General features: G+C 40.8%; 1 protein-coding gene and 1 pseudogene across 3 annotated transcripts; one reads left to right on the top strand and one right to left on the bottom strand.

The window, feature by feature from the left end:
- Window positions 1–22: 22 nt before the first annotated feature.
- Window positions 23–21827, top strand: ADAT2 (adenosine deaminase tRNA specific 2). 3 transcript variants are annotated; one of them, XM_047732596.1, is made up of 8 exons: window positions 23–245; window positions 10252–10356; window positions 13539–13689; window positions 15133–15239; window positions 17656–17738; window positions 20490–20562; window positions 20678–21404; window positions 21599–21827. In XM_047732596.1, the coding sequence occupies exons 1-6, from the start codon at window positions 147–149 to the stop codon at window positions 20530–20532; spliced, it is 588 nt and encodes a 195-aa protein (XP_047588552.1). In that variant the 5' UTR covers window positions 23–146; the 3' UTR covers window positions 20533–20562; window positions 20678–21404; window positions 21599–21827. The 3 variants fall into 3 exon arrangements, with proteins under 3 accessions (XP_047588552.1, XP_047588553.1, XP_047588554.1); XM_047732597.1 differs by lacking the exon at window positions 17656–17738 and having other exon boundaries at window positions 21599–21824; XM_047732598.1 differs by lacking the exons at window positions 17656–17738; window positions 20490–20562; window positions 20678–21404; window positions 21599–21827 and adding an exon at window positions 19199–20482.
- On the bottom strand, window positions 1405–9464 carry LOC125102543 (40S ribosomal protein S21-like; annotated as a pseudogene).
- Window positions 21828–25725: the final 3898 nt, after the last annotated feature.

The raw sequence follows: 25725 nt of genomic DNA, 5'->3' as shown, positions 1-25725 counted from the left end.
GGCACCCAGGTCCGTCCAGAATTCGCTCCCGAGTGCGTCGCCGTTCGACTTCCCTGGAAACCGTGGCCCGCCGTCGCCGCGTTCCGTTACCCGCGCTCCTTCGCGGCCCAAGCCTCTGGCGCCGAGCACCGCGGCCCGGGTGCAGCATGGAGGCGAAAGCGGCAGCCACGCCGGCTCCTGGCGGCGGCGTGTGCTCGGTGACCGCGGAGGAGACCGAAAAGTGGATGGAGGATGCGATGCAGATGGTGAGGGGTGCAGGATGTGGACACCGTGGGTGGGAAGTTTCATTAGCCCCCTTCGTGACCCGAGCATTTGAGCAGACGCCCGGGGTGTGCTTTCTCGCCACCGGAATCTCGATGGCGGTCACGTTTTCTGGGTGGACAGCTGGCTTTGCTGCCCTGAAATTGTCTTTAGTCTCACAGTGCTGTCGGGGAAGGAAGAGAGGAAATAGAGAAATCATTTCTTTTTTTTCACTGGCATGTCTGAGCCAAACATCCTCATTCAGCTGCTGCTGGCACGGAACGTGCTGAGTCCCCTTCTTTCCCCCAGACACCCTCGCAAATCCGGAAAGTCACATTCTTCCGTATTTATGACTCTTGAACCTCTCCAGTAGGAGAAAGGACGCTGATAGATCAGGATAAAAACAAATCCCTGCACAGTCAGATCCTACCAGTCATTCATCTGTCCTCCTGCCCTCTGGCCTTTTCACTTCCTTCCTTCGTTCCCTCCAGCCCTCCAGGACGGCTGGTTAATTAGGGCTCTGATCTGATTTGTGTACAATCCAAGCCTTCCCCATACTTCTGTGTGCCAGTGAGCCCTTTCATGGGGGAGAAGAGTGTGTTTGGCATACGTATGTAAAATGTCCTTCCGTTTCACATTTTTCTAAAGCTGCTGTAAAGGAAATCTTTTTTCATACATGGTTCTGATTGTATTTTCCTAGTGGCCTCTGGTCTCCAGTAGTTAATTGATTGCATAATTATGTATTCATTCAATTTGCAGATGTTTATGGAGTACACCATGCTTGGCATTGGGAATTCAGCCCTGAGACTGATTTTGGTATATTCCTCTCTGTTCTCCGTTTATACTGTTTCCCCGGCATTCATTTGCTATTACAGCCAAATGTTTTTCTCTAAGCCCGGATGCATGACAGCGTTTATCCATTTGTTTCTGCTACTTACAGAATGTCCCTTTAAACGTGTTTCTCATACTTTTTTGAAAACGACCCAGAGTAAAAAAAGACCATTTTATATTACAACCCAGTGAATAACACACGTAGCTATCACCGAAACAAAAGTTTCACAGAACAGTACTTAACTTTCCTTTGTACAGGTTTCCTGGTATTTTTTGAGTGGGGGAGGGGTGTGCTTGTATTTCTGACAAATATTCCACATCCGTGAACCTCTTCAGTCAGAAGTTTTTTAGAACGATGCTGTTGGCCTTGGCCAGTCGGAGGATGGAGTCATCTGACTCACCCATCCTGGTAGTGGCCCCTCAGATAGCGTAGTGTAAACTGGTAGTTGAATCTGCCTGTTGTCTGGTCACTCAACCACGTTCGTCTGAGTGGACCGTGAGCCGTGGTGCGGATGGTGCGGTTGCTGGCAGAGAGATTCCGCGGCAGGTCCAGCCAGGTCCACGAATTGGCCAGCATCGCCCTGCAGGTCCAGAGCGTGCCTGCCGCCCCCGCCCCCGCCACCGCCCCAGCGCAGAACGCTCTTTCGTCCATTTTTGAAAAAAAATGCTGGTCCTGACCCACTGACTTGATTTTATGACCCATTCTTTGAGCTCACTTCATAATTTATTTCCTCCAATAAACTTACAAGATATGTAGCGTCCCAAAACTTTAATTACTGTTCACATATACATTTAAAAATTAATTTGTAACTTGTCATATAGATTTGTTTGTCCTGAACCTCTTTTATGTTATTAAATCCTCTACATTGGAGACAAGGAGTTTGCACGTGATATCAACATCTCACTCTCCCTTCTCCAAATCATTTCAATAATGCATATGCCGGGCAGCTTCTTCCTAAATAGTGAAGATGATAAATTATACACAAAAAGGCTAAAATTCCATAGAGTAAGCTGCATTCGTGTCCTTCCATGGACGAGAGTTCCAGAGGGCAGATGATGCCTGAATGCTGAGAAGTCAGAATTTATGAGCCCTTCTGTTTATTTTCATTTGCTTCAGGAGCTCTCTCCTCAAAGTATTTATTTGCGGAGGCTGCTTAGGTGAAATTTTCAGAGATGCTACCATGGAGAACTTAATAGTGTTTTTGAAAACAGATAACTGTATCAGTCATTGGGTTTTCCTGCTCATGTAGCAGAGCTGGGATTTTTTTTTTTTTTTTCTATCCTTTCACATTTTGGGTCTTTATTTTTCTTGAAGTGTCTTTTGGTCATAATATATTAGAATATTTCCTCTATCTATCTCTGCACTGTTCTCTAGACTTCTGGACTTAATACTTAAATCCTTTTACTACTTTTTGCTGTGACCTTGCACAAGTCATCTCCTACCCCCTTCCCTTCCTACCCTGTAATATGAGATGGTTGTACTCCACATAGTTTCTCAGATCTCTCTGGCTTTGACATTATTGTCTCTTAATTGGATTATATATTTTTTAGGATTTTATTTATTTATTTGACAGAGAGAGAGCAAAGGCAGGGTGGGGAGGAGAGGGAGAAGCAGGCTAACCGCTGAGCAGAGAGCCCTATGTGGGGCTCGATCCCAGGACTCCCAGGATCTGGACCTGAGTGGAAGGCAGATGCTTAACCAACTGAGTCGCCCAGGAGCCCCTCTTAATTGGATTATAAAAACCTAGGGGATGTGATTACCTAGTTTACCTATATCTACATAAGGTCAAGAAGGACCTTAACTTAGCTCTTGTATTTTGGTTTTGGCCTATACATGTTCTTCTAGGTCTTAAAGAAGGGGAAAAGTGGTTGTCATAAATCTTGTGCTTTGTTTAGTCTCTCCCTCCCCACTACAGAAACTTCAAATCTTGAACTACTTCAAAGATTGTTGAAGTAATTCAAGGTTTACTATGTACTTCTGAGAAGAGTTTAAGATTCGACAAGAAGCATAGCCAGTGCCAAAAGTGCTCACATCTGAGGAATTTGACAGGGAAATATGCAGGGTACATGTAGTAGAGAGGATACTAGCATCTTCATAGCATCTGTGCAGAGTAGACATATGTAAATGGCCGATACGGATAAGTAGAATGTCTGGCTCTGATTGGACCAGCCAAGTCATATAATTTCTGGGTCTTACTGTTTAAAATAAAGGGGTCGTGCTAGAAAACTTCTAATCTATGATTTTAATATACAGACATAAGCCTGAATATAAAAGAAAGGAAAACAGTTTTTGAGAAAGCTTAAAATCTATTTTTTTAAAATGTTGTCTAAAGTAAGTGAGTCTGAGCAAAAAGCCATATAACCCTAATAGTTCAACAGATATAACATTTTTGGAAGGCAACCTGGCATAATATGATTAACAGCCTCAAAAAAAAAAAATGTTCATATCATTTGACTTAGTAAGATAAATATGTGGCATTTAGCTTAAGGAAATAGTTTAGAAAGATAAAAGTAATCATTGTCATTTCAGTGTTTCATATAACAGGGAAAACTAGGAAGCATTTCAAACTTCCGATGAAGGCAAATGGTTAAATTATGGTATATTACTGTGTTGAATAACGTGCTTTTATCAAAACGGTTATGGCTATTAGGTACAAACATGACATTAACTATCACAGCTACATATGATTTTCAACATTAAGCAAGCAGAATACAAATTATTTTATACTATACATATACATTTAGAGGTTAGGCCTATGTTCAAACCCTAGAATGGCTACTGACAGCCAGCTAACCTTGACAGGTTCTTAACCTTTCAGCTACAGAGGCCCCTTCTGTAAAATGGGTATATAGTATCTATGTCACAGGGTTGTCTAGATTAAAAGAGATAATGTTTGTAAAGTCCCTGACACATTATGCTCAATAAATAAAAGCTGTTTTTTTTCTTTGTCAAATAAACAAAGACTAGAGGAGAACACACACACAAATAATTAGTTAACATGGTAAAGATATGGGTTTTTTTTTTTTTAAGATATGGGTAATTTTAAAGAAATTTTTCACTATGCTTTTTTAGTAAAAATCTAATAAAGAAGATAGCATAAGAAGAAAACCAGAAAGGAGCCCGTGGTAAGTAGATGTTAGTGGAATAGAGATGGGTTCTTTATACCATCAAAGGCAGAAAACAGAAGAGAAAGATGGATGGGTTTTAATTACATAAATATTAAAAACTTCTGCATGTTAAAAGGACAAGGTACAAAGTAACAACGCAAATTCACAAAGAAATCAGACTTGACTGAAAGTTGGTGGGAGAGTTGGAAAGTATGAGAGGAGATGGATTGAAAACTATGTAAATTATTTAATTAGTTTAATTCTATTTTGAACTTGACAGCAAAACAAATATGTATTTTATTGAACAGCATTTCACCTAAACCCATTTTCGTGGGGTTTTAGGGTTGTTCTCACCACCTTCTCTCTAACCCACCATTCCCAGCTGCTCAACCACTAACCCTCAGCATGGTGGGCTGGGTTAGCTCCTCATTAATAACCTGATTTGCCCCACCGCTCATGTTTTCTCTCTCATTTGGACACCAGTTGAAGGCTTTTCACAAAAAACTAGTTACTCTAAGCAAATAGGAGGACAGTGGAAGAGAAGAAGGGACGTGGAATAAAGGAGCTATATTTGCTGGAAGGAAAAAGAGAGAATCAGAAAGAAAGTATGAAAGGCACATGTCCAGTCACCTGGGGGCCTGGGTGGAGCAGGAGGCTGCTGGGCTTTTTTCCAGGTGACCTAAGTCAGGACTTGGAAAGACAGTGGGCTCCACAGGTTCTCCCTGTCCTCTGCCACTCCTTCCCCATTGGGCCTTGAATTCCCTTCTACATGCTTGAGATAGCTACACAGCCACACATAGAATTACCTCTTCAGGAGATAGTTTTACAGAAAATCTGTGTCACGTGGCCCCCTCATTTGTTTCTTGCAGTTTTTTAGCCTTCAACTTTCTAGGTCTCACTCTCCTTTTGTTCCTTGAACTAGGCCTCTTTTGAATCCCAAAAGTGACAAAGTAGCTGGTCAATGGTGACTAGAGTAGAAATTTGAGGCCGGGTGGCCAGGAACCTGCACCTTGTAGGTGTTCCATAAATATTTGTTGAAGAAATGAATGCCTGAAACAGATTGCCTGGATTTTGGCCTTGGCCTCTCAACAGGAGCAAATCCCCTAACACCCCCATGTCTCCATTTACTCATCTGTAAGCTGGGGAAGCTCACTGAATCGATCTCATAGGGTTGTAAGTGAAAGGCAATAATAATGATAAAATGCTTAAAATAGTCTTGGGTCAAAGTAAATTTTTCTTTTCTTTTCTTTTCTTTTTTTTTTTTAAAGGATTTTATTTATTTATTTGACACAGAGAGAGAGAGAGAGAGAGAGATCACAAGTAGGCAGAGAGGCAGACAGAGAGAGAGGGGGAAGCAGGCTCCCCACCAAGCAGAGAGCCTGATGTGGGGCTCGATCCCAGGACCCTGTGATCATGACCTGAGCCGAAGGCAGAGGCTTTAACCCACTGAGCCACCCAGGCGCCCCTTCTTTTCTTTTTTTTTAAAAATATTTTATTTATTTATTTGACAGACAGAGAGCACAAGTAGGCAGAAAGGCAGGCAGAGAGAGAGAGAGGAGGAAACAGGCTTCCTGCTGAGCAGAGAGCACTATGTGGGTCTCCATCCCAGGACCCTGGGATCATGACCTGAGCTGAAGGCAGGCAGAGGCTTTAACCCACTGAGCCACCCAGGCGCCCCATCAAAGTAAATTTTTCTATAGTTGTAAGCTCTTATAATTTGCAAGCTCAGAATTAGAACAATTGTTATGTAGACATAATAGTCTATGGTAATAGGTAGAAGCTAGAAATTTAACCTGTAGATAAGTCACTCTTCAAGCCACTGGTTTTCATTTTCACCTTCCACCAAAATTGCATCTGTGTCACCGACCCTTTTTTCTTGGTCTGTGTCCCTCTCCCATCCCCGCGGCTCCCCCCCTCCATCTTCCCTAACAGCAGACACCTTTTCTTTCTTTCTTTCTTTCTTTCTTTCTTTCTTTCTTTCTTTCTTTCTTTCTTTTCTTTCTTTCTTTCTTTCTTTCTTTCTTTCCCTTCCTTCCTTCCTTCTTTCCTTCCTTCCTTCCTTCCTTTCTGTTCCTTTCTCTCTCTCTCTTTAAATATTTTTATTTATTTATTTTAGAGAGATTGCACAAGCAGGGGGAGGGGCAGTGGGAGAGGGAGAAGCAGACTCCCTCCTGAGCAGAGCCACCCAGTTGCTCTGACACTCTTGATTTTCCTCCTACCTTCCTAGGCATTTCTTCTTAACCTCCATTGCAAGATATTTCTTGTTTACTCTACTTTTACTATTATTTTTTAAACTTTTCCTTTTGAAATAATTATAGATTCACAGAAGTTGCAAAAAAAAAAAAAGTATATAGGGAAAGCTCATGTACCCTTCACCCAGCTTTCCTCTGTGGTAACATCTTAGGTACCTGCCGTGCAATGATCAAACCAGGAGAAGGACATTGCTGCAATCCGTAGAGCTTATTCAGATTGAACTGGCTTTGTATGCACACGTGTGTGGAGTTCTGTGCAATTTTGTCATGGTTGGTTTTGTTGACCCACCACTGGAACTGCTCAGTTACCACAAGGCTTCTTCGTGCTACCCTTAATAGCTACTATTCTCTCTCAAGCCTTTAAGCCCTGGCAGGCACTAATCCATTCTTCGTAGCTGTAATTTTGCATTCAGGAATGTTATATATGTGAATATAGAATCTTCTGGGGGGGTTGGTTCTTTTCATTCAGCATGATTTCCTTGAGGCCCATCCAAATGTTGAGTGAATCAGTAGTCTGTTCCTTTTGTTGCTGTGTAGTATTCTATGGGATGGACGTACCATAGTTCAACTATTCATCCTCTGAAGGACATTTGGATCATTTCCAGTTTTTGCCTATTATGAATAAAATACCTACAAACATTTGTGTCTGTATATCAATTTATGTACTGTATGAGCATAAGCTTTCGGTTCCTTGGGATAATGCCTGAGAGTGCAATTGCTGGGTCATATGTTAACTGCATGTGTTGCTTTTTAAGAAGCTACCAAACTGGTTTCCAGAATGACTGTACCATTTTATAGTCCTACCAGCAGTGTATAAGTAAGTGACCCCATTTTTCTTCAGCCTCACCAGCATTTGGTGTTTTTACTTTTTATTTTAGCCACTGATGGTGTGTAGTGGTAACTCATTGTGGTTATAATTTGCATTTCCCTAATAGCTAATGCTATGAATATCCTTACATATGCTTATTTGCCATCTCTATGCCCTCTTTGGTGAAGTGCCTTTTAATGTCCTTTGCCCATTTTCTAGTCGGATTGTTTTTGGATTTTTTTGTTGTTGAATTTAGAGTTCTTTGTATAGTCTTGATAGTAGACCTTCGTGGGGTATGCAGTTTGCAAATACTTTCTTTCAGTTTTAGCTTGTGCTTTCTTTTTCGTAACAGTGTATTAGTTTCCTGTGGCTTCTGTAACAAATCACTACAAACTAGGGGGCTTAAAACGACACAAGTTTATTCTCTTACAGCTCTGGGTGCCAAGTTTTTGAAATTCATTTCATTGGGCCAAACCCAGTGTGCCAGCAAAGCTATGCCCTCTGAAGGTTCTAGAGGTGAATATGTTTCCTCAACTTTTCCAGCTTCTGGAGCAACATTCCTTACTTGACTCATGGCTTCTTTGCTTGACTCATGGCTCCTTCCTCTATCTTCAAAGCCAATGGTATAACGTCTTCAAATCTCTTTCTCTGCCTCTCTTATTAGGAGACTTGTGATTGCATTTAGGGCCACCTGAATAACCCAGGATAATTTTCCTGTCTCAAGATATTCAATAAATATTTGTTGGATTAGTAAATGATTTCTCTTTTGTGTGTGCATGGGGTTCTGTGTACTCCCAATCTAATTTTAAATAACATTTTTCGTGTGCTGATTGCCTTAACTATGTGGGTACTCAGCATCACCATCCTTGCTAGCTGTCAGTCGTCCTCCTGGCTTTCCTTTCTCTAGTAGCCAATGGTGCATTTGTGTATTTATTTATTTGTGTATTTATTTATTATTTGTATATATTCACCAAACCTTGGAACTCTTCAGACTTTCGAATTTTGCATAACCTGGCATGCTTTAGCCATTGTTACAGAACTGAACAGAGCTAGCCTGCGGGTGGTTCATGACCCAGTTCAGAAGAATGCAGTCTTACTGCTTCAGCTACTCTCTCCCTACATCTCTGTAGGCCCTAGGTCTGTCCTACCACTCTGGAGGAGGAAGGAGAGATACAGTTTGCTATCCCTGTGCTGTGTGCCTCTCCTTTCACCTTTATTGGCCCTAGGACAAGTTAAGTGTCAGTTAAGAGCCTGGTTGAAGTGGCTAAGTAACCCATGTTAGCATGGTGATAGAAAATTATTGCTACTCTAAATAAAGCATAGCTGGGAATTGGGGCTAGTGCAAGAGGTACAATATGCAGGCTTAAGCAATATCTTCAACCTTACACTGTATATGCCTTAGGCTGTATGTGAATACCAACACTTAATTGGTAATCTGGTCTTCCAAAGTGTCTTCAGGTCTGTCAAAATAAGAAATCCTGTGCCTTTCTAAAAACAGCTATACTTGGGAGTTTCTTGACTACAGTGAGTTGGAAATGATTACACACTAGTTCCAGGGTTGTGTTCTTCCTTTGTTCGCTCTCAGCAACAGGATCAAGGAGTACGCAGATATAACCTGCTTGCTTTTGCCCTCTGCTCAAAGAAGTACTCTTTAACTATCTTGGGCCTCAACTGCTGTGGTTCAGTCAGCAACAAAGTCAGGAGAAAAATGGACAGCCTCTGATGGAGGAGACTTTGCAAATATAACCAGTGGTTTGCCCTTTCCAGGATGCGGGTGGTGGACATATCCTTAAGCTTACTTTTCTAATGGATATTTTTCAGTCGAGATGTTCTTTACAGCCAGTGAAATACACGGGTCTTAGATATGTTGTCCATTCAGTTTAGACTGATGCAAACATCTGTGTAACCCACCCCCTTTACAAGATAGAGTTTTGACCACCCTGGAAAAGTTCCTTGTGTCCCTTTCCAATCAGTCTATAGATGCCTTTCCAGGAAGAAATTGCTATCATCGTGTTTAGTTTTGTCTGTTCTAGTACTAAACCTGAAGGGAGCCATACAGTTCGTATGCTTTTGTGTTTGACTTCTTGCACTCAGCGTGTCTGACACTCACCGGTGTTGTTGTGCGTATCTCGAGCTTGTTGCTTTCCATCGCTCACTAGCAGTCCATCGTGCCACTGTGCCGCAGTTTGTTTCCCCGTTCTCTTGATGGCGCACACCTGTGCCATTCATAGATTTGGGCTATTATGAATCAAACTATTATGAACATTCTTTTACAAGATTTTTTTTTTTTTTTTTGGTGTAGCCATGTATTCCTTTCTCTTAAGTAAATACTTAGGATTAGAATTTGTTCATAGGCCACATGTATATTTACTTTTTAGAAAAATTTCCCAAGTGTTCTCCAAAGTGGTTGTGCCATTTTAGCATAGAGTGCTCCAAAGCTTTTCTTGTGTCAAAGCAGAAATAGCACAGAGAGACGTCCAGGCTGGTTACCTTCGTGCTGTTGGAACTCAAGAGGGTATCTTCTATAACATTTAGTGAAACAAAAAAATGAAGCAAGTAGAATTTCAACAAGGAGAGGACTTCAGTAAAATATTTATACATTCTTTTATATATATATAAGAGTTTTATACATTTCTCTTATACATTCTTTTATATTTATATATAAAAGTATTTATATATTCTTTTCCTTTGCAAATATGTACGTGATCTCCGAAAAGCTGCACAGGCCCTGCCACTGTAGGAAGAGGCAATAGCAGCAGCCTTTTGCTCACTTCTGCTTCCAGTGAGAAGAAAAAGAACCAGGGGCTTGGAACCAGTGAGGGGGGTTTGTTCCCGAGTCTCCCTTAATACAGATAGAACAGAACAGAGGCACTAAATACTGAACTGTATGTGAGGGAAGGGAAAGCTCAGCTGTATTTCTTTGTTCTGGTGTTTATACATGTGTGCTTAGGATATGTGTAGTCTTTTCAAGTATTGAACATTACGTCTTAAATTTTCCACTTTGTCTTTTAGGCCAAGGAAGCCCTAGAAAATATTGAAGTTCCTGTTGGCTGCCTTATGGTCTACAACAATGAAGTTGTGGGGAAGGGACGAAACGAAGTTAATCAAACCAAAAATGTATGTCGGTTGAATAGTTTAATTGCAGACATACAACAGTAAGGGTAGGAGTGCACTGCACTTCATCACAGTTGGCAAGAAGGTGGGTCTGTGTCAAGACCTGTAGGTATGAATGGAAGAGTAGTTTCCCTTAACTTTTCTTTTTTTGAATGCCTTCCTGATTATAAAAGTGATCCATGTTGGTTTTTTAAAATTTGGAAAATACAAAACGTTTAATGAAACAATACAATCTTTGGGGCTAATTTTCTATTTCATGGAGTTTTACTTTAGCATTGAGTGAAACTCAGGAAGGAATTTTATTACTTTGGAGTGTCAGTACTGAAGAAATGAATCTAATCTCCATCTTAAGCAAATCTAATACAGAAAAATTCCACTTTACAAAACTCATCAATTTAACTCATATCACATTATGTAGTACCTTTAAATAATGTTTTCCTTCCAGTAAATTAAAAAATCACCTTCAGTTTATACCTTTAGAGGTATTAAAGGATTGTGTAGAGGAAACTGTTCGTTTACTAGATAATTCAATGGAATAAAGTCTCTACTACCTGCTCTCTCTATACCTACGTGTGGTATACACTTTATTATTTTTTAAAATTTTTATTTATTTTTTTTAGAGAGAGAGGGCACACATGCATGAGTGTGGTGGGGAGAAGGAGAGAGAGAATCTTAAGCAGGCTCCACACCCAGTGCTCGATCTTATGACCCCAAGATCATGACCTGAGCTGAAAACAAGAGTTGGATGCTTAACCCAGGCACCCTGATATTACACATTAATAGTTTGTGTGCCTTTATGTTATTGTGGTTAGGTTGAGAAGTTCGTGAATTAAGGCAACGCTTCTTCTATCACAACAGTGTGTCACAGTAAGTATAAATGAATTCCAGTTTTAGGATTATCAGAAATACTAGGTGGACTCACAGCTTATAACCATAACACTGCTCACACAGACTTTGATCTTATCGTTCAGTCCTGGGAACCAGAGAACAGGCTGGGGCTGGTACCAGTGCTATGGGGTATTTAATATTTATCCATCACATCTATCAAAAAGAAAACACATGCAAAGTAGGAACCCAGATTCACAGAGCAATTATTATTTGGATATCAAAACATTTGTGAGGTAAGTAATAAGCATGATGTAGCAATTAGTAAATACACAGAGACTTATCGGGGAGTAGAATTCTGTATTTTAAGTAATTGCCCTCTCTCCCTGTTTTGTGTATTTTGTGGTTTGGGATAATATCTTTAATATCTGAACTTTGAATGCCCTGATGTCCATCTAACCCCCCAGTGACCTGGGTTTCTTCTGTATCTTGAAATTAACCTGCATTTATTTTGGTTTCTGTACCTGATAGAAGATTGCCCTATAAAATACTATACAAAGACTCTTGACCCCAAATGAGGAAACCTGAGTCCTGCTTTTGGCTCTGATACTACCATCACCTCTCCCGCTGTGTGTTTTTAACATGTCCTAAATTAGCTTCTGGTTCTTCAGCACCAAAAGGGGTGGAGGGGCGCCAGGGTTGCTCAGTTGGTTAAGCAGCCAACTCTTGATTTCTGCTCAGGTCATGATCTCAGGGTCCTGGGGATCGAGCCCCAAGGCGGGCTCCATGCTCAGCATGGAGTCCACTCCCTCTCTATTTGCCCCTCCCCCTCCTCTCTCTCTCTCTCTGTTTTTCTCTCTGATAAATAAATAAATCTTAAAAAAAGAAAAAAAAAAAAAAGCCCAGGGGTGCCTGGGTGGCTCAGTGGGTTAAAGCCTCTGCCTTCAGCTCAGGTCATGATCTCAGGGTCCTGGGATCGAGCCCTGCATTGGCTCTCTGCTCAGCAGGGAGCCTGCTTCCCCCTCTCTCTCTGCCTGCCTCTCTGCCTACTTGTGATCTCTGTCTGTCAAATAAATAAATAAAATCTTAAAAAACAAACAAACAAACAAAAAACCTAACACTTTCTTTACTTGTTTCCAGGACACTACATCACTCTGGATTTTCTAAAAAAGAGAGGTTGGTTGCAGGGATTCAGATAAATAGTTACTTATTGAGAATTCTGGGCAGATTTGACTCAGTAATTCTGAGGCTGATTGTTAAAAAGCCCCTGAATTGGGGAAACTTTTTTTTTTTAAGCTCCCCAGTTACTTCTGCTATGCAGGCAGCTTTGGGAATCTATTCTCCAAAGTCCCTTCCAGCTCTGAGATTGTAACTCAGGACCAGCCTTGCTTCCACCTGCCTGTAGCTTCTGTAACACCTCGTGCCACTGTGCCAGCATCTCTCACACCCTACTCCACACCACAGGTTCATGAGCACTTCCTGTTTGCCCCAACCAGATACTGTACTTGCTGAGGACAGACTTTGTAACCTCATGCAGGATTTAGCACGATGGCTTGTACATAATTAACAATCAGCGTAAGCTTATTGATAAATGTGATTATCCTGAATATCATTAATAATTCTTGCATGGCAGAGCATGTGGACCGCAAGGAGCATATGCTTCTTGTAATTCAGTGTTTTATGAGGTATAGATGCCAGTGAATCCTGTTTTACATACGGGGGAACCAAGGCTTTGAGAAGTTGTGTAACCTGCCCAAGGCCACATAATAAGTGATGTCACAGTCAGGATTCAGACTCAACTATGGTTATTTCCATACACTGTGTGATTTCTCCTATAATCTGTGCCACTCAGGAGGTATCTGAGACTGATACCAAATCTGCTTTTCTCTAGAGTCTGCCAGAGTGAAAAATCTCATCCCAAAGAAAATGTAAGTGATGATATCCCACTAACTACCTACAGATTTGCCTAGTCAAGTGAGGGACGGCCTTGGAAACGTCTGGAATGGCCCACATGCTTGTGAAGACTTCAGGCTTCCCCTCGAATATTCACAAACTCTAGATTCCTTTTTTCCTCCCTGAGACTAATATTCTCTATGTCATTTTAATTGAAAGAGCATTTAGTTAAGAGGTATTTAACTAAAAATGCAGCATAATTCTCATGCTATCTCCTATTTGATGTCTTTTGTTGGTGAGGTTATGGCACTTGAACTGGGAGACACATTGCCAAGCATTAAGAGCATCCCCAAATGTTTATTCATTAAAACATTGGCAGAAGCATTAGGCCCATTTTTTTGGTATTGGTTTTCATATGTTTGCACAATACACTTACATGTTGATGTAATAAGCCTCTCTTTCTCCAGGCTACCCGACATGCAGAAATGGTGGCCATTGACCAGGCCCTAGACTGGTGTCATCGAAGTGGCAAGAGTCCTTCTGAAGTATTTGAACACACCGTGCTGTATGTCACCGTGGAGCCCTGTATTATGTGCGCGGCTGCTCTCCGCTTGATGAGTATCCTTTGACTTCGTGAGTTAAATGTCGTGTGCCCTTCCTGTAACCTTGAAAATGGCCAGACACATAACCTGCTTTTCTCATATGCAAAAACAGATTTATGAAGCAAGTTAAAATAGATTGTACCCCTTGGCCAAAAATTTTTAGGAAGGATTTTTAAATCATAAGATTTCTTCATTTTTTATCAATAGATGTAAAACTATTAACCAAATAAACTAGAGGAAGAAAAACTAAGAGCTAACAAACTTATGTAAGGATAAGTCACAAAATTAAAGTAGATTATAAAACTGCAGAGAAAATGTCTGAAGAATATGTACCTTTGAATAATAGATTTTAAGTGATTTAAAATTTTTCTTTCTCTGTTTATATGTTTTTGTTTGTATGTGTTTTGTTTATATATTTTTGCCAAGAATACCTGTTAAATTGTGTGAAAAATTTTAAGTCAAAAGTATACATAAGGTAAAAAACAAGTCACTGATGATATTATAATTGTAAATAAATGGGAAATTGAGAAAGTTACAGCTCTTTTTTTTAAATCTATTATTATTATTTTTAAAAGATTTTATTTATTTGACAGACAGAAATGACAAGTAGGCAGAGAGGCAGGCAGAGAGAGAGGAGGAAGCAGGCTCCCTGCCAAGCAGAGAGCCCAATGCAGGGCTTGATCCCAGGACCCTGGGATCATTATCTGAGCAGAAGGCAGAGGCTTTAATCCACTGAGCCACCCAGACGCCCCTAAGAAAGTTACAGCTCTTTGAATTGTGTCTTTCATAGAGTAAGTGACACAAACACCGAGTGTTAGCAAGTTTGTCTCTAAGATCTTTAAAAAATTACTCACTTGTTCAAAAACTCAATTTCATACTTGCACATTTTTTATGTACTTATTTTGCTATGTATATGTGAAAAATTTTTATCACTTTAAAAATAACAGAGGGTTTTGAGTATTACATGTATAGTCTCTACTTTGTGAAGAAGGGGGTTCTGGTAAACTTAGAACTTTCTCCCCATCCTGCCTCACAGGGTGGCTCAACTTTGGTCTGTTTTATATTGGGGCATGGGTTATATTTTATTTGGCAAAAGGCTAGGGGACAATCCTATTTTTAAAAAGGTGAAAATCCCCAGATTAAATTCCTGCTTCCTTTCTGACTCCAATTCTCTAATGACTCAAGGAAAGTGAATTAGGAAAGACAAGAGAGAACACCAAACAATGAACATTCAACAACTATGTATTTGGTTTTCAATTTCAATATTTGCAATTGTGAGATGTTAATCTCTAAATCCTTGAAACTTCTTTTGTGTAATGGGATTGTATGATTTTTAAAATTAAGCCTAAACTTAACCGTTTTTAAAAGTAGCCTGAGCTTGTCTGTCCAGGGTGGCCTGGTTTTGTCACTCTATGCACTTGAGCTGCATACTCTTTTCAGGACCTTAATTCTTTTTCATAAATCCCGCTGGTTGTGTATGGCTGTCAGAACGAACGGTTTGGTGGTTGTGGCTCTGTCCTAAATATTGCCTCTGCTGATTTACCAAATACCGGGAGACCATTTCAGGTAATGTCTCCCATTTATGCTCTTTCTTGCTAATGACTTTGATCTCCTCACGGGCTTGGGAATAGTTCATGTGTAGTCAGTACACCACAAAGCCATGCTGGGACTAGACAGACTCTGGGACTTCTCATCAAGTTCATTTGTGCCTCAGTAGAAGACAGGTAATCATTTCCAGGTGAGTGCTTGCCTCTCTTAATTAGCAGAATCTCTCCAGAAGGAGAGTCCATGGCCTTCTCAGGCATCTCCTGATGGTTTCACCAGCGCCTGTTTTGGAGATGCTGTCACTGTTGACATTTTCCCTCGGTGAGTGTCCCCAGCTCCCTGCTGCCCCACGCTTATGTGAAGCTGGGCCTCTGTCAGTGACAGTAGATACTATTTACAATGCACACACAATATATTTGCTCAAAGTCCTTTTGCTTTATCACTATGTACTATTTTTTTTTACATTTTTAAAAAAGATTTTACTTATGAGAGAGACAGTGAGAGAGAGAGTGTGGGTGGGGGAGGAGCAGAGGGAGAGGGACAAGCAGACTCTGCACTGAGCCTAGAGCTCAACATGGGGCTCAATCTCAAAACCCTAAGATCATGAATGGAGCCAAAACCGAGGGCCACATACTTAACCAGCTGGGCCACCCAGGCATCCTTGTTGCTATGTACTATTTTTGTGTCTAGCAATGAATACTTGTATTTTCATTATGTTCCCCCTGTCTTTTTAATATTGAAATTTTCCCCAGACCCTAGTATCCACATTGCTTTCATCTTCTCTTTCTCTCTGTCTCTCTCTCTTTTTTAAAGATTTTATTTATTTATTTGACAGAGAGAGACAATGAGAGAGGGAACACAAGCAAGGGGAGTATGAGAGGGAGAATCAGGCTCTCCGCTGAGCAGGGAGCCCAATGTGGGGCTCTATCCCAGGACCCTGGGATCATGCCCTGAACTAAAGGCAGAGGCTTAACCAACTGAGCCACCCAGGCACCCCAGCTTTCATCTTCTCTTAAAAATTTTATTTTCCCTTAAATCTTGCCACCTGTCCCAAAGTTTTTAGGTTTAAGGCTATGTGCATTAAGAATTGGTAGTTCAGAGTTTGGCTTACAGACACATAGCATTTTTTGCAAACTGGTTTGATTGTTTTTTCCAAGGTTAATCCTGAAATATAATGTTTTAAAAAGAAAAGGATTTAATAAATGCTGGACATGGTGGGTGGTTAACTTCAAAGCCCTCAGATATTCTTAGGAGAATACTGAGTACCTATGAAGGGCTAAATTTGGCTGAATCCCACTGAGAATAAGTTTTGGAAAACATTCTATTTTGAGTCTTCCCAGCTGAACATTAGCTTTCCTAACAACTTCTGTACATTTTAGAATAGATGACATTTAACATCACATCAGGAAAGAAATTGTAATAAAATGATGGAGAGTAAACAATATAATCAGCTTGACCATTTAAAAAAATCTGCGAAGTGATTTTATTTTTCCAATCCCTTATATCAGTAGCTTGAATTTTGGTTACCTAACTCTTTGCAAGTGAATTGCTGCTGACTTTGTACTTCATTTATGAAAAAGAGGTAAAGAATTTCTAAAAGTTTCTGGGCAGAATGAGGATGTGCCTTTAGATATTAGACATGGGTAGAAAATTTCTCTCCAACACCTCAGTGACATTGGTGCATAAACAGTCCTCTCCTACGCATCTCTGCACAGGGCGGATCTGGCTGAACTGAAGAATAAGTTTGTTTGTAGTGTGTGTATCTGGCCAAAGTGGCTCCAGGGAAATGAATGACCATGATTTGAAGCGATATCTCCAGGTTCGATGCCAAATTAGTTTTTTTTTTTTTTTAAGTGTCTGAGATTCTTTTTTTTTTTTAAATTAAGATTTTATTTATTTATTTGACACAGAGAGAGAGAGATCACAAGTAGGAAGAGAGGCAGGCAGAGAGAGGGAAGCAGGCTCCCTGCCGAGCCGAGAGCCCAATGTGGGGCTCTATCCCAGGACCCTAAGACCATGACCCTAAGACCATGACCTCAGTGGCTTAACCCACTGAGCCACCCAGGTACCCCAGTGTCTGAGATTCTAAAGAAAACATACCTTAGGTCTCTGGATCCTGTGTTTTCTCCCTTTATTGGACTGGGTTGGACTGGTAGGAGAGTTTGTGGGAGGTGGGATGCTGTTTCTGTACTGCAGAGTCATAGTCATTTAATGCTTCTAAGCAGCATTAAGCTCATAGAGGAGACCTATAGAATTATTCTTTTCCGAGAAGATGGTGATTACCTTCTAATACAGACCTGGTCCATTTTTTAAACGTTTGTTTTAATAAGAATGTGTGCTTTTTATTAAAGCCACAAATTTGTAGTTATAATGAATAATGAAAATACTGTCTTGGTATCACAAAGTGATGCAGTTTCCTTCTCCATCTATAACTCAGGGGGTCTCATCCCAGACTGCATATTACAGAGCTTTTAGGTGTGGCTGTGGGAGGTCCCCACCCCAGACCAATTGGATAAGAAGGTGAGAGGGTAGAAGAGAATATAGTAATTTTTTTTTCTTTTTTAGTTTTATTTATTTTTCACAAACTCTGTGTCCAGGGCTAACTTTCACTAGATTGCAGGGAGGGAGCTGCTCTGTTACGTGGGAAACCCTTCACCCAGAAGCAGGTTTTCCATGAACATTCGTTGATGATGGGTGAGGGGACAGGCCCCTTTATGTGTTCTCCCTGTTTCTCAGGAGAGGGGCTCACCACACCAGACCCTTTCCGAATGGGACTGTGGGGGTGGGGGGGTGGGGTCGCCCAGGCAGCCTTGGGCTGGGACGGCAGGGGGACCAGCTATTGGGGACCAACCAAGTTTCCATGTCACTATCTTATCTTCCACCTGGGGGGGATTCTGACAGAGAGGCATTCAGCCATAATCCCATAGAGTTCCCAGGTGATTCCACTGAGCAGCCAAGGTGGAGGAACACTGGTCTAACTTCATAGGAGAGGAGAGTGCTTTGTGTTAGTTGGTGTTCATGAGAGCATGAGAGGTGGCGCTCTGAGCAGCATGAACGCTTAATGTGGTGTGAGGAGAAGGGGACTGACCCACCATGGTTAGCATGATCTGAGAAGATTGTGAGAGCTGAGAAGCCAAGGGAGGAGAGAGCTCTAAAAGGAAGCAAGAATGGTCAGTAGTCTCCACAGCTGCAGAGAGTTGAGGAGGTTGGAAAGGGAACCAATGTTTTGGTCAGTAGGGGCCTGTGGGATATCTGGAAGCAAAGCCAGTGAGGATGAGGTTGAGGAAGAAGTGAGAATCACACGAGCAAGAGCGAGGAGTCTGGAATGTTCTCAGGGACCAGCAGGGTAGCAGTTTGCCTGAGAGGCAGGGTGGAAGAGAGGTTATTGGGATCCCCCCCTCAAGCTTTACTGAGCTATATTTGACATATAACGCTGTGTACGTTTAAGGTATACAATGTGAGGATTTGATAGATGTATAGATTATGAAATATTTACCACAATAAAGCTAGTTAACACACATCCACCTCACATAATTACCATTTTGTTGTTGTTATGGTGAGAACATTTAAACTCTACACTCTTAACATAACAGTTTTCAAGAACACAATATAGTATTGTTAACTAGAATCGCCCTGCTATACCTTAGATCCTCAGAATTTACCTTAGAACTGAAAATTTGTATCCTGGGATACAATGTTCTTCATTCCCTCCAACCCCCCACCCCTCCACTCCTGGCAACTACCATTCTACTCTCTGCTTCTATAAAGAAAGTGTTTTATAGCTATACATATCATTATATATATGCCATAGAGTGTTCAGCAGTAAAAAAGAAGGAAATTCTGCCATTTGAGACAATGTGGATGGACCTTGAGGGTACTATGCCGAGTGAAGTAAGTCAGAGAAAGACAAATACGGTATCATCTCACTTACATTTGCAGTCTAAAAACATCGAACTCTGAAAGGTTATTTCTTTTAACGGGGAAGGTTTATGTAGGCCATAGAGGCTCAGGTAAGAGCTGACTGAAGGCACAAGAGAAAGGGAGGTTCGTTCTGACCAATAGATCACACCAGCCAGGCCCTTGTGTCGGTGCTCATTACCAGCCTCCCCTCCTGTGGCTGCTTCCAGATGTGCCTCCCCAGAATCTCTGTTCATTTTATCATTTCATGCACCTTAGAAGGATGCCATGTATCAAGTCCAAATTCCTGTGACACAGCTTCAAAGCCCTGCATATTTTGACCTCATTTTATCTAATTCTTTATCTATAGGCCCCCACCCCCCATTAGTTGGTTTCCTCACATAGCCCAAGCTTATTCTTACTCTTTCCCTGAACTGCTCTGCTCAGTGTCTTAAAATATTTTTCTCTTAATTTTTAATTTTTATTTATTCTAGAGAGCACACGTGCACTTGCATGTGAGTTGGGGGATATGGCAGAAGGATAGAGAGAGAGAGAGAATCTTAAGCATCCTCAGTGCCTCGGGGGTAGCCCGTCTAGAGGCTCGATCTCATGATCCTGAGATCATGACCTGTGCCTAAATCGAGAGTTGGATGCTTAACTGACTGAGCCACTAGACATCTTAAATATTTGCTATCTTTAAGACAAGTTCAGATTTCATCTTCTTATAATATTTCATGTAATTTCACTCCTTACCATTATCACAGTTTCTTATTCTTTCACGTATCGATCTCCTGTTAGATACCAAAGACAGATCAAACTGAACACTTTAAAAAAGATTATTTATCTGAGAGAGAGGGAGCACAAGGAGCGGGGGCAGAGGAAGGCCAGCTCTGCACTAAACACAGAGCCCCTCCCGGGGGCCAACCTCACCACCCCAAGATGGGCCACTGGTAAATAGGAGTAGAGAAAAATAGTTCATGCTTAACAAACACTGAAGATATGCGAGGTATGTAACAGGTGTTATTTTTGTAATCTTATTTAATCTTCATGAAATCCCTCTGAGGTAAGTGCTATAATTACCTACCTTTTACACACAAGAAAGCTGAGGCACAGAGAGTTTAACTGTCATATGGAAGATCACACAGCTAATAATTTAGTGCGTGGTTGAGAAAGAACAGTTGATTGGAGCGATGTTGAGTTCATACATCTGTTCTTTTGGTAATGTTCTTACTTACCCACATTGCTGCTATCCCCAAAGTATATTAATGTTATCTGAAATAAGTTTATGTAATTATGTATACATTGCTGTGTTTATGGGATATAGGCCACATTTTCATATGCCAAAATTCATTCTCAGTTTTCTCATTTCATCAGTGCATTCCCGGATATCGGGCTGAGGAAGCGGTGGAAATGTTAAAGACCTTCTACAAACAGGAAAATCCAAATGGTCAGTTTTCCCCTGTTGTACAGAACGTAACCTCACTGAAGACAAATCAGTGTGAAGAGACTCAACAAGGGCCCACCTCTTCATTTTTTCTTTTCCTTTTCTATTCTTTTCACAGCACCCAAGTCAAAAGTTCGGAAAAAGGAATGTCAGAAACCTTGACTTGCTCTAATGGAAGGCTGATGCCCCTTGATGACATTCTTGGACTGAAAGCTGTTGACATCGTTGAATCATGTTTACATATGTCCTTAACTCCTGGGAAAATCATCTCTCCCCATTTGCTCTGTTGATGGAACAAATCAGCACTTTTAAAAAGTTTCCCAGTTGTGAACAATGATTAGCTTTTCTGTAAGCTTAAAGAACATTTTAAGAAGGGGGAAAAAAACAAAGATTGAGGTTTTAGAAATTAGTAAGCAGTGCATAACCTTCTTGCCAAAAATCACTGTGCCCAGTTCAGGAAAGTACTGAGTTTCAGCGTATGTGCCTCCATACCCAGTTGGCTGGCATGTGTCTGGACTGGAGTGCACCACGTGGGGGACACCTGCTTTATGCCTGGCTTTTCAGAATTGGATGCTTCATTGTTTGTCGTCACTCTGTTCTCCCAGGGCTTGAGGGCCGTGACTTCCTTGGAATCTGTAGAAGAGTTATGTACACCTAGACTACGAATGTTTGCTCCTCAGAACAGGTTTTTTGTGGTTGTTTTTTTGCTTTTATAAAGCAGAAAAAATGCATATTTTTAAGACAAGTGCTTGAGTGTCATTTTTAACTCATAGCATATTGCTATCATAAAACCATCCTTATGCCTTCTTTAAAAATGAAGATGAATATTTTCTTAAAAATAAAAGGTAAGGGGCGCCTGGGTGGCTCAGTGGGTTAAAGCCTCTGTCTTCGGCTCAGGTCATGATCCCAGGGTCCTGGGATCGAGCCCCATATCGGGCTCTCTGCTCAGCAGGGAGCCTGCTTCCTCCTCTCTCTCTGCCTGCTTCTCTGTGAGCTCCGTCTGTCAAATAAATAAATAAAATCTTTAAAAAAAAAAAAGGTAAAAGCGGAAATGAGACAGCTCCTTCTTTATTATCAAGCAGCTGTCCTATGCCAGGCTCTATTCATTAAGTGAATCCTCAAACAAAACATGGAGCTGCTGTTGTAGCAGGGGGAGACGCCACCTAGATTATATAGTATTTTAGAAGGGGAGATGGAGAGGAGAAGGGAGTTGAGGGAAATTGGAAAGGGAGGTGAACCATGAGAGACTATGGACTCTGAAAAACAATCTGAGGGTTTTGAAGGGGCGGGGGGTGGGAGGTTGGGGGAACCAGGTGGTGGGTATTGGAGAGGGCACGAATGGCATGGAGCACTGGGTGTGGTGCAAAAACAATGAATACTGTTACGCTGAAAAGAAATAAAAAAATTAAAAAAAAAAAAGAATTAGGACAACAAGAAAAAAAAACAGGGTAAACAGGGTAAAGAAGATAGACTTGGCATTTGGGGTTGGGACTGCTGGTTGTGCAAGTAAATAGAATGGTTCGTTTAATCTGAAATCAAATTATTTCTTTTTATTAAAGTCCATATTTAGAATTAAAAGCTAAAATGCAAAAATGTGCACACAACCCTGGAAAGGGTCTCTGCAGCAGGAAGTCCCCGATACTCAGCCTTCTGACTGCAGCCAGTAAGGGGCCCACGCTGGTGAGCGAGAAAGCTTGCACAGCCGTGCTGGGGTTTCGCTGCATCTGCCCAGAAGGGGGCCTCGCTGTTCCACCAGAAGCCCAGCTCCGGGCCCCCTGTTGCATTTCTTCAGTGGATTCATTTCCTTGATGCAAAGCATCTGTATTTGTTGGTTCTGCCATTTGAGCGATGTCTGACTTGTTTGTTTTGAATTACATTACAGGCTGGAATGTAATTGTGGTAAAAGTATTTTTATATTGCTGAGAGTAGCAGCTAATCACAGTTACATGCTTCAGAGGATTTATAATTGCTTGGTTTTGTACGTGTGTGTTTTTAACTGCATTTGAGAAATTTTATGGGGAAGAATATGCATAATTTTAAATCTATAGTAATGTTACATGTAACTTCTCAATTTCACCTACTTTAAAAAATTATCTCTTCATTAAATTTTAGTGCTTTGACTAGTTTATTCCTTTCTGCAGTTGGTCATAATTCATTTCTGGCTCCTTATGCTTTTCTGCAAGCTGATGTTAGTGCACTTACTGTCTTCATATCATCACTTTTTCAGGGATTATTCTTAGACAGAAAACCTGGGACCTTTCCTCCAGTGCCAGTAAGGACCAGTAAGTTTGTCCAGTGCATCTATGGCAAGTAGGTTCTTGGTAAACATTTGTTAAGTAACATTCTTGATTGAAGTTTGGAGAAAATAATAAGGGGAATATCTAGGATAAATAGTCAAAGCCCAAAATAGTATATGGGCATTTTAGCTTTAAAATTGTCAATATTGAAAGTGTGAAGAAAGTAATAAAATGAAACCAGAAAAGATCGAAAGAAAAGACTTACTGATATACATATATTCTGTCTCTGCTTTGTTTTGGGGAATGGGTGCTTCCTCATTTCTAAGCATGGCCGAAAATTTTAATTTTGGTTACAACCTTTTTGATTCTCTCTCCAGTGATTGATTGACTTATAGAAAAGTCTCTCCTATATTTTTAGTCTTAGGCAGAGTTTCCTCTTCTGCTTTTGGGGAAAAAATCAGGTCAGACAGCATATGGCAGATTGCCGGTCAGCGCCTCTAGTGCTGAGATGGGAGCTTTGTGAGGGCATAGACGTCAGTCAAGTCTACAGGTTTCTGAAGGCAGTTTCAAAGCTGTGGTGAGTTGTGGATGTATGATGAGGTAATCCTGCTCCCTGAGCTCCACATTCTCTAGCTACTTAGACATGGCTTAAAATGTTAGGAAGCTACAGTTCAGATAGAATCCAACTGATTGACATGGATAGTGCCAGTCTAAGAGATTCGCTGAGAGACTTGTTTTGTGCATGGGATGAATCTGGAAGTTGTGGGATGTGAAAGGGTCTTAGAATCACAGCCCTGGGGACGCCTGGGTGGCTCAGTTGGTTAAGCAGCTGCCTTCGGCTCAGGTCATGATTCCAGCGTCCTGGGATCGAGTCCCGCATCGGGCTCCTTGCTCAGCAGGAGCCTGCTTCTCCCTCTGCCTCTGCCTGCCATTCTGTCTGCCTGTGCTTGCTCTCTCTCCCTCTCTCTCTGACAAATAAATAAAATCTTTAAAAACAAAAACAAAAACAAAAAAACTACCAAGCAGTTTCTTTGAAAATATACATCAATGTAGCAGATGCTGAAATTGGAAACAACTTAAAAAAAAAAAAAAAAAGAATCACAGCCCTGTTTGGAGGAGGTTGTAGGAAATGATTGCATCTAAGTTGCTAGAGTATCCAGTATCTGCTGGTCTTTGCAGTGGACTCTGCTGAGAATGGGTGGTGTGTAATGCTTTGGCAGGCTTAGATCACTGATAAAAGATTATGTTAAAATAACTTTGCATTTTCTTGTTACATGGTACAAGCATCTCTTCCTGTGTTGTATTTGGAATATTACAGAGGTAAAATAGATAGCCAAGAATGCCAATGTAGAAAAGAACTCTTAATTTTTCTTTTATTTTTTAAAAAAGATTTTATTTCTTTATTTGAGATTTGCTCTCAGAGCGCACAAGCAGGGGGAGGGGCAGAGGGAGAAGCAGACTTTCCACTGAGCAGGGAGCCTGGTGCAGGGCTCCATCCCAAGACCCTGGGGTCATGATCTGAACTGAAATCATGAGTCCCACGCTTAACCGTCTGAGCCATCTAGGCGCCCAACTTTTCTCTTTTTTCAATAATGGTGTGTTCTCGTGATTAGATTCAGGTTATACATTTTAGGAGATGTTATGTTCTCAGAATATCACAGCTGAAGGCACCCAAAGGGCATCAGTTCCTAACTGGTGATGTTAATTTTGGTCACCCGGTTAATTTTGATCACCTTAGTTCTATGTGATATAATTATTGTTTTTTTTCCCCCCTTTGCAATGAATAAGCAATCTGAGGAGAGAAACTTAAATTTTTAAAGGAAAATGTATTTGACATTAGTGGAAAGGAGGAGGAAAAATCAAAGATATGAATTTCAGAGCAACTGTCAGGTTATTCTTCCTCTTTTATTATGTCTGCTGAAATTTACAAATTCTTTTAATAATAAGAATATTTCAAATAGGGCTGTCTTAATAAAAATGAAAAGGAAGTCTCAAATAAGTTCTTCTCCTCCTCAGCAAAACTAATACTTACATCAATTTAATTACATCTGATGAGAGAGTTTTGGAAACATAGGTCTGAGATGTTTCTGGTATCACAGATGGCCCACGGTGATCCAGTAGGATGTATAATCTAGGTAGGTAGTCATTGGCCATAAAAGCGGAGTTCTCTTGGGTTTCCATAGAGACATCTAGACTTAAAATGTTTTAAACACTGCTGCTTTTAAAATGGGTGTCAGTAAAAATAGCAAAAACCAAGGCTCTTTAAAAAAAATCGTTAAAAATTTTTAAAGTAGTAAAGTTCCTGGTTAAAAATCCACATTGAAGCCAAAGCTTGTCCTTCCTAGTCATTCTTCATCAACTGGCCTTGAATAGCCTTGGGGAGAAGAGGCATCAAGAACTGGTTTCTCTGCCTTTTGGCAAAGGAATGAGACTACACTGACTTCATCTATGAAGACAACTGCCAACTATTTTCTTACTCCGTAAATTGTTAATTGTGTGTGGTGAAGAAAAGGGTGATGGGTGACGTTATTTTTATGGGTAAGCCTGGCATAAGTTCTGGTGAAAGTTTGACATCTTTAGGATCTTATGTTTTTTCAAGTTGAGCTAATAAAAAAGAGGCTCATGGGATTATTTCACACCCAGTTTTTAAGTGAATATTGAGCTAAACACCATGTGTCTATGACTATTAGGGAGACTTGTCGTGTCGTGTGGTTGAAGAAGCATGAATCTTGTGAGTCTAGAACAGAAGTCAGCAAAATATGGCCCGTGGGCCAAACCCAGCCTACTGCCTCTTTTGGTACCGCTAACAAGTTAAAGATGGTTTTATATTTTGAAATGGTTGAAAAAAAAAATCAAAAGACTTGAGTGACCTGTGAACATTGTACGGAATTCAAATTTCATTGTCCGCAGATTGCTTTATTATAGGGTA

This window comes from Lutra lutra, chromosome 6 (assembly GCF_902655055.1).
Source record: "Lutra lutra chromosome 6, mLutLut1.2, whole genome shotgun sequence".
NCBI lineage: Eukaryota > Metazoa > Chordata > Mammalia > Carnivora > Mustelidae > Lutra > Lutra lutra.
Note: the sequence above shows the minus strand (reverse complement) of the source record. Positions and strands in the feature narration are given on the sequence as shown.

What these genes read in the sequence shown, in the direction of transcription:
- ADAT2 (XM_047732596.1), top strand. Translation starts at nt 147, where the DNA reads ATGGAGGCGAAAGCGGCAGCCACGCCGGCTCCTGGCGGCGGCGTGTGC. An exon ending in ATACCGGGAGACCATTTCAG is followed by an intron (nt 15,240 to 17,655) that starts GTAATGTCTCCC and finishes TCTATAACTCAG; the next exon opens with GGGGTCTCATCCCAGACTGC. An exon ending in CAGACCAATTGGATAAGAAG is followed by an intron (nt 17,739 to 20,489) that starts GTGAGAGGGTAG and finishes TCATTTCATCAG; the next exon opens with TGCATTCCCGGATATCGGGC.